At 33.5% G+C, this 8,801-nt stretch overlaps 2 protein-coding genes across 2 annotated transcripts in view; both read left to right on the top strand.

The window, feature by feature from the left end:
• Positions 1 to 2,119, top strand: part of LOC101509415 (pachytene checkpoint protein 2 homolog) — a 13,407-nt gene extending 11,288 nt beyond the window's left edge. The window contains exons 12-14 of the mRNA XM_004501815.4: positions 1,219 to 1,346; positions 1,475 to 1,603; positions 1,695 to 2,119. Coding sequence (XP_004501872.1) covers positions 1,219 to 1,346; positions 1,475 to 1,603; positions 1,695 to 1,835 — 398 coding nt within the window. The 3' untranslated portion in view covers positions 1,836 to 2,119. The remainder of the gene's footprint in view (positions 1 to 1,218; positions 1,347 to 1,474; positions 1,604 to 1,694) is intronic.
• A 1,177-nt stretch (positions 2,120 to 3,296) lies between these two features.
• Positions 3,297 to 8,751, top strand: LOC101509091 (small ribosomal subunit protein uS13m-like). Its single transcript, XM_004501814.4, has 4 exons — positions 3,297 to 3,498; positions 4,573 to 4,659; positions 4,828 to 5,061; positions 5,158 to 8,751. The coding sequence occupies exons 2-4, from the start codon at positions 4,600 to 4,602 to the stop codon at positions 5,308 to 5,310; spliced, it is 447 nt and encodes a 148-aa protein (XP_004501871.1). The 5' UTR covers positions 3,297 to 3,498; positions 4,573 to 4,599; the 3' UTR covers positions 5,311 to 8,751.
• Positions 8,752 to 8,801: the final 50 nt, after the last annotated feature.

Here is an 8,801-nt window from a genome sequence, read left to right as displayed (position 1 = left end):
TAGGAATTGTAAGATCTAGTGTAAGTCCCACTGTTTTTCTTTGTTAATATCAAATTTTTCTGTTCAACAAGTATAGCTTTTTGAATCAATTCTGACAGATTAGTCAACTCATACAACTTAACTTCTGCCTTAATTTCTTCTTTCAATCCATTAAGAAATACTCCCCTAACAAAATCTTGGTTAACTTCCCTTAAAGCCCCAGCATATTTCTCAAATAATTCAACATACTCTTCAACACTATTGTTTTGTTTCAAGGAAAGTAATAATTCGAACGGATTTTGAATCATAGAAGGTTGAAAGCGTCTTACCACCGCAATCTTGAAGCTTTCCCACGTTGGATTAGGGGAGTAACCTTCCCACCATTGATACCAACTAAGAGCTTTGCCTTCTAACGAAATCATCGTAGCTTGCATCTTCTCTTCTGGCGTCACTCCTCTGAGTGCAAAATATCTCTCTAATTTCTGAACCCACCCATAAGCATCATCTCCAGCAAAAATAGGGATTTCTAACTTTCTCCATCGACATGGATTCGCGTTATGCTTATGACTTTCACCTTCGTTCTCGTTCTCACTCCCCTCATCAAACGAGTTTCTTTCTTGATTCACCCCTAATTTGCTCGCTATCGCAGCTAACATATCTTCCGATTTTTTCATTCGAGCTTCATGGAGCTCCATTCGCATCTTCAATATTTCACGATCTTTCCTCAATTCCTTGAACTCATTGTTCCCGTTGTCTTCGTTTCTGGTTGCCATGCTTCTGGTAAAAATCATAGACGATTGTAGCAACGCTCGTATGGTGGTTCCACTCCCTCAGGGCACCTAGATCGGTGCTCTGATACCAGTGATAGAACCACTGGTATTTATGACTAAGCTGAATTGAATCAATGAACAATACCTAACCAGAACCAATATGATTCTGTTAGGAATAGTAACTCTCACTTTATTGAATTGAATGAATATGGAAGATGATACAATAGATCCCTCGATCTTGTCCTGGTTCCTCAACCAGTGGTTACAACTAACTCCCAACTAACTCTCTCATTCTCACTTACTTTCCTTTTATAGAACAAACTCCTAACTGCCTAAGCCAAGCTATTAGACACGTGTTACAATTAGGAAGGCTTCATCCAAACCTTCCTATTTCCCCTCTTATATACATTTCTAATAATAGGCTTTGGCCTATTCCTATCATCATACAGATTTATCAATTTCATTGCAGATATTGCTTTTGTTGATAGAGCTGATATCAAAGCATATGTTGGTCCTCCAACTCTTCAAGCTCGGTACGAAATATTAAGGTCTTGCTTGCAGGAACTCATGCGTACAGGGATATTAACTAGTTCTGAGGTGCAAATAGATCTAATTTTTGTCCTGGAATATTTTTTGAAAATGAAAGGCATGGATTTTCTAATCTTTATTCGGATTCAAATATTTTAGTTTGTTAGTCTTATGGATAATCATGCTGACTTGGTTAGGATTGTAAGAATATTGTGCTTCCAAATTATGCTAGTGCAAAACCGAGGTTGAACGCACCAGATTTTCATGAGGGTACTACATCCATGCAACTGTTCAAGCAATTAGTTGAAACTGCAGAAGCATGTGAGGTAGGAAAAAATATAATATTTCTCGATCCTTAACCTCACAATCTATCGGTTGACTTTTATATCTCAACTGTTGTGTTTGATCCGTCTATAGGGAATGAGTGGAAGGTCTCTCAGAAAGCTTCCATTTTTGGCACATGCTGCACTTGCAAATCCTTTTGAATGCAACCCCATCAAGTTCTTATGTACAATGATAGAAACAGCAAAAAGGGAGCGCTCTGAGCTTCCTGACTAATGTAACTAAAGCTTCCAATTAAAATTGTTCAATCAAAAGTGTAACACTTACTTCCACTGCATTTTAGTGTGATAAATGTTGATGTAGCAATGATGTTTATTTATTATACACAGTTACCGGGAGCTTGCAGTAGTAACTAGCTTGATCTCATTGAGAGATTGAGCCGGGTCATAAATTGTATTCACTTTGGTCTCTTAAAGGAGTTTTTAGGTTCAAGTATGGAATCAGTGTCCTGGAAACTTGAGACTTATTTTCACATAATAAATAATCGGTATTTAACAAGACTTGCATGCTTTATGAGTATAGTGTCACGTATTGGGTATTTCCAGTTAAACACTTGAACTATTGAAGACGATACATAGAGTTATTATAAAAAAAAAAAGTGAGATATTTTTAAAATATTGATAAATATATGTATGTATAATTGGTGGTAATTGATATGATTTAGTTGTTGGTTCAATTGATTGTGTTCTAGATGTGAATCGAGTATTTCTCGAGTTTGATCCTTACGGGCGATTCGAACCCAGATCATGCGTGAAAAGAGGCGCTGATTAACCACTAGACAATTGTAATGCTTTAGTCAATTATATAACTTTATATCCATTCGCGAAACAGAATAGTAGAACCAAGAATTGTAACTTTTTCTTAAATGACATTATTTTTCTATAAATAGTGTCACTTTGGATATAATGAAAACACGAAAATCTAAAATACTCTGAAGGGGATTTGCTGGTTATTTCATTTGTATCCGATTAGTTGGGGCGAATTGAACTTAAAAGCTAGTGTAACAACCTATTTTAGAATTTGCTACATATAATTTTCATCGACAACTTTACTGTTCAAAAACAACTTTTAAACCAATGTCAATTTTCAAATTGTACAAGTAGTTGGCATTACAAGTTCAAATTTGGATAACTCAGCATAGAGTTTTGTCAATAAATTACTATGATAGTAAAAATACAATTCATTATCCTCAGTGATTAAATATTGATAAATTTTTAAGCATGTGTAATAGATTAGATTGCAACTTATAAATTTTTCGTTCCCGTTATTTTTATTGGAAGTTAGAGAGTTTTTATTTTATGTAACAAACAAATTTGATATATAAAAGATAAATATCACAATTGATTTACTTCTGTTGACAATAATTTAGAATTTCTTTACATGGGATACTTTGATTTTTTGCGTTTTAAAAGTTTCAAAAAATTAAATTTAGCTTTAGTTCTAAATTTTTAGTTGAGTTTAGATTATTCTTTTGAGAAAAATCTAACCTTTACTATGTTTCACAATCAATTCGCTTAATATAAAAAGTTTAATTTCAATCTAAATCGTTTTACTAAATAAAAACAGTTGATTTGATAGTTTTTTTAAGATGATGAGATAATAGAATCAAAGATGATCATTAGATATGTTAGTCTGAGGTCTATTTTGTCTGATATAAATAAAAGATATTGACTATGATTACAAATGAAAAATAATTATTTCTTGAAAATAAAATAACAAACATCAATTTTGACACTATAGACTTTGGCGCGGCCTCCTCTCTTCTCTTTTCCTCTATCGCACGCCGGTACACCATCGTCAATTCGGTCTTCACAGCCTTTCTCCAGCCACCAGTGGCTCCTCATTGCCTCCAACAGTGAAGATAAAACCACGCATCCAGGTACTTTATCTCATATTTAGGGTTTTGAGACTTTTAGGGTTTTCTATTTTCTCTCTACTTATATTATTCCTGTAATCCTTTGGTATATATCTTTGGTTCTTCTATTTTGTATTGTTTTGTTTCTGTTATCAAAATGGCCAAAAATCCCAAATGTATAAAGTCTCATATTGATTATGATTTAATAACGTGTAGGATTAGTGTGATTTTGGTCCTACATGGTTAACTTTCCACCCTAAATATAAAGGAGATTCCTGACCAAATTTGGTGGAATGTGTTACCTAGGTAGTATTGCGAGAGATGGAGTCTAAAGGGTCCATACATTGGTGGGTAAAACTCATGTGTATATTGGAAAGTTAGCCATTGAGTATTCAAGCATCCACCGAGTTAGGTCCCAGATTAGTGGATCCATACTCCAATGTTTATGATTGAGAAACAGATGAATGAGATGACTCATTCTAATATTTGGAGATTATTAATACTTTGAATTTAGGGTATTGTCTAAATTAATGGATCTAAAATTTATCCCTAGCTAATTTTTTCATTTTTTTCATCTTACATGGGACCTAATTTCTACATTTTTTTATTCTCCAGTTATAATGTTGGAATAATCCCTTCAAATAAAATAATGGAAGTTGTTATAATTTTGCATTAATTTTTCTTTACGAAAAATTACGAAAATTATTTTAGCCCTGTAACATAACAGTATTCTCTTCTATAGATTTTTTTAAAATATTTTTAAACCCTTTAGTTCCCATGGGAATGAAACACTAGTAATTCAGAGTTCATCCAAGAGATAAGTAAAATCTGGAAAAGAATTGTTCCTGTCAGAATTCAAACTCAGATTCTCGCGAACAATTCGTCTTTAATTGAAGCTCTCATTAACCACTTGAGCCGAATCAACTATTTCTTCTATAGAATTCTTATAAGTATAGTCCTCTACCAAAAAATATTGTAAGGTACAAAATTATCTGACATGGAAATACATGAAGGGGAAAGATTTGGTTTTTAATTCTTATTTTGTTTTGAAACTGGATTGATTCTTAAATTTGACCCCAATTCCGGTTTTAAACACAGTGCATCTCCAAATCCTCCAACTTCAAGATGTTTGGTTCTGTCAGAATTGTTTCTAATATTGCTGCCTGCATTCGTCAAAACCTGTCTGTGAGTTTTTATCCTTTCATCATCCTGGGTTTGTGACTGCTGTCCTTTTTCATTTTAGATCATTATGCCTCAACTGTTCTTTTGTGATTTTGCTTAGTGTAGGTAGGGCTTTGTTTCTTTCTCTGCAATTAAGAATCAACCTAGTTGCACCGTTTTGATTTTGTACAGCTTCATGGTGTCCAAGTACGAAATATAAACATTGGAGGTGGTCTTGGAGGTGAGATTCCAGATAGCAAGCGCCTTCAGTATGCGCTTCAGCATCTCCACGGGGTTGGCCGTTCAAAAGCTCATCACATTGTGTGTGAGCTTGGAGTTGAGAACAAATATGTGAAGGATCTAAGCAAAAGAGAACTATATTCCCTTCGAGAATTGCTTTCCAAGTACTTGATTGGAAATGATTTGGTACCCTCATCTTCTTTACTTTCTTATTTTACACCTCTGTGTTTTGTTCCATAATATAATGTATAATGTGTGATTGTTTTGGTTGCTTTCTTTCAGAAAAAGTTAGTTGAGAGAGATGTGGGAAGGTTGGTTGGTATCCAATGTTACAGAGGAATCAGGCATGTCGATGGTTTACCCTGTCGGGGACAACGAACTCATACAAATTCCCGCACCAGGAGAACTATGCGTACTTTTGGGGGTTCAAGATAAGTGTTGCTCATGTAAGAGATGAGCTGTGTAACTGCTCTGCTTTTAGCTTACCAAATAAGTTTGGTTAGACACTTGATTATACTAGCCAAATCCACACATTAAATTTTACATCATCAATTACCCTTGACATGTTTATTGCCTTATCATTGCTTTGCAATCATACTAATTCTAGTTTTTGCATTGATGTGTCTTGCTAGATTTTGATGTTTTTATATAAAAGAATTGATTTATACAATCGAGCATTCATTGATAGCTACATATATAGTATGGCATTAGTGGGACAACGAATACCACGTTGAAGACAATAAATGAAAATTAGCATGTTTCGTTGAACACCATTGGCGGATCTTAGAAGGGACACAAATAATTATATATACACATTTTTTAGCTTCAGTATGTTATATATAATTCGATCCCTGTGGCATAAAATTTCGCATTTTTATTGCTTTTTAACTTTTTAAGCATAAAATAACATCTATAAAATGTAGTCAGCGAGATTCAAACCATGGACATACCAATAAAAAGGCATGCATTTTCACCATTGTACCACTAATGATTTTCAAATATATTGAGACAAAAATATACTTGTATAACTTTATTCTTTGGCCCCCTCGTAAAAACAATCCATGCTCCGCCACTACAGATGGTTATTCCTTTTTTTGTTTATCAGTCTTGTTGTATCACATATATTAAAAAGTATGAACAGAATAACTTCATACACAACCTTTTGTTATTTTAGATGTACAAAAGGAAAAAATAATTGAACTTCACATACAACAACAGTTGTTGGTCAACTAAGATTTGACAGTCGGATTCCCTTTTGAAGTCTGTACAATCTAATCCAAATTTTATGAGGAACTCCAATATCGTTTACCCCAAAACAAGGGCAGCATGCGGGAAGCAACACATCTCTTGATCAAAGAAAAAACAAATGTCTTATGCTATATTTGGGGGTAGGGTTTCTTGGCCTGCAACAAAACTTTATTTAAAATAAGTAAAAAGGAGAAAGAGTGGCATGTGCTATATTGAATAAACCTTCCGTTTAGTTTTTAAAGTATGACTCTCTCCTATTAAGCACCTAAAGTATATGAAATTTGTATTGTTAGTCCTTGCCATCAAGTTGTTAGGGACTAAATGGAGGGATTTTCATATCCCTTAGGGACTTGTGTATACTTTAGAGTCTCTTTTGGACACAAATTGATCCTTTAGAGACACATGAAATGCAAGACATTGCTCATGCAAGTTAAAGTGACAAATAGTCTGCAACCTGGTCACATTAACTGTATATAGAAACAAATGACATGATAACTTTCAGTATTTTGTGGGGGGTGATTCATTATGATATAACACTTCCTTTACTAGAGCCTATTCTCTTGTTACATGGGAACATGAAGATATGGAATTTAGAAACACGAATGGTGGTTGTACCTTTTTCTATTTTATTTTAAACAGCACTATGTGAATTAGAAGCTAATACTACAAAGTATTAGAGCTTAATCCATTACCACTTTCCTGATCCTCTGCTATTGAACCAAATGACTGCTTAAAATGCTCTTTGAAAATGGTGCGTGGCTTGGGTTTGCTTTATTTGCAAACCAAAAAAGGGAAAAGGTAGTGAAGTACAAATTGTGTGGCTGGTCCTAGCTACTATTGGATTTCAATTCAATTTGGAGCCTCAAGATCGAATTTTGTCTTTCACGCTAAGTTTTGATATCATAGCCCGTTTCCACGATAGGGACACCTGGGACCTGGACAATGTGTAGTGGTTGGCTAGGACTACAAGAGAAACCAATAAGATTGCATAATCCTAGTTTTGCTAAAATAAATATAAAACCAAAGAGATTTAAGGAAGACACAAGCTTAAACCCGAGAAAATAATATATTTTACAACTTCTGCAGATAGTTTTTTTAAATAGCCAATCTATTTTATGTTAAATAGATCTAAAATGAATGAAGTTTCTTGCTGTAAAAAAAGAAAGGAACTGCCACACTCACCCTTTCGTTGAATCCCCATTATATTCAACCTGAATTGATGGATTCTAACAATAATCAGACTCCAAAGTATTCATTATTGCACATGATCAAGATCCATAATATATTATTTATTGATCAAGATTCCCCTTCCATTCCATATACACTTTCTCTTTAACTTTACTCTGTTGCCATTCTTAAAAATATTCAAAAAGAACATTCTTTAATTCACTATTCAACAAGGCTAAACTAATCTGCAGACCAACAAAATACAATTACTTAATTGCAACATATAATCATTAAAAATGTTATTGTCATTGATAAACTGACTTGCTCCATGTGCTAGTACTTTCTTTTTTCATCCTTTGTACTTTATGTTAATTTATACTTAAGAGAGCTATATATCACTGACATGTGGGGAAACATCATTCTCACCCACAAAGTATTCACCACCAATTTTATACACACTATACAGCAGGTATGTGAGAATCAGATCAGATTCAAAATTCAGATCACTATGTAAAAAAATTATTTTCTTTATTAAGTTTCAGACACACCCCACATGCATGCTAGCTACAGCAAGCACTTACAAGCAAAGTGTTCCAAAAAATTATAATAACTTTTTTGATACAAACCGACCAAAAGATAAAGGAAAAGAAAAGCCAAAAAAGACAAAGACCTATTCGGAGATCAGGGAGCAGCCTTTAACACAAGTTGCCAGCAACAAATAGTTTATATTTTTCATAATAAGAGTGAAAAAACAAAATACACTTATAAATAGAGTGAGAGATAGTATATATGATTCTACAAAATTTACTGTGAAATTTGAAATTTTAAGCAATTTAGAAAAGTTGATTCAAGTTAGAGCATATATGTGATATTGCATTTGCAGTTGAAGAAAACATATCCCTTTCACTGTTTCCCTTTTTCATTGTGGAAACGTGCCCACACTGTACATTAAAGATAAAAACTTGCATGCGGGAATATAAGATTAGCCTCTCTCCACAGACACTATGCGTGCATCACAACCCTGCCTCTCTCTATATATTACATACAAACATAATTTATATCTTACAATATCTACTACTTTTAGTTGTTAAAACAATTGATTCATTCATCATTATGTTAAAGTTGAAGAATGTCTTGTTCTATATATATAATCTCTTTCTCCAACTTGACTTTGGACAGATTCATCATCAACATAGCAGTAGTTGCAGGATATGGAAGCTGATATTTCCATAATCAACTTTGAGGGCTCTTAATTGTAGCTCACATATCCATGGGGAATTAAGCACTCCTGGTCCGAATTTCATTATTATTTCTTCTTAATTACTTTACTTAATTGCTCTCTCCTTTCATTTTTCTTTTTCTGAATAATGAAGGAAGGTTGTGTTGATTGAGTGTATGAATGTAAACCTATCCATTGATGTATTTAATAACATTCATTAATTGCACTTTCTTTCTTTCTTCCTTTTTTTTTTTTTGTTATAATATTTGTTGTTTACAAATTAAATTGTTCA

This window comes from Cicer arietinum, chromosome 5 (genome assembly GCF_000331145.2).
Source record: "Cicer arietinum cultivar CDC Frontier isolate Library 1 chromosome 5, Cicar.CDCFrontier_v2.0, whole genome shotgun sequence".
NCBI classification, from domain to species: Eukaryota; Viridiplantae; Streptophyta; class Magnoliopsida; order Fabales; family Fabaceae; genus Cicer; species Cicer arietinum.
The sequence above is the reverse complement of the archived record's forward strand: the minus strand, read 5'-3'. Positions and strand labels throughout refer to the sequence as shown.

Coding starts and splice junctions, on each gene's coding strand:
- LOC101509091 (XM_004501814.4), top strand. CDS start 4,600: ATGTTTGGTTCTGTCAGAATTGTTTCTAATATTGCTGCCTGCATTCGT. Junction 4,660..4,827: donor GCATTCGTCAAAACCTGTCT/GTGAGTTTTTAT, acceptor GATTTTGTACAG/CTTCATGGTGTCCAAGTACG. Junction 5,062..5,157: donor ACTTGATTGGAAATGATTTG/GTACCCTCATCT, acceptor GCTTTCTTTCAG/AAAAAGTTAGTTGAGAGAGA.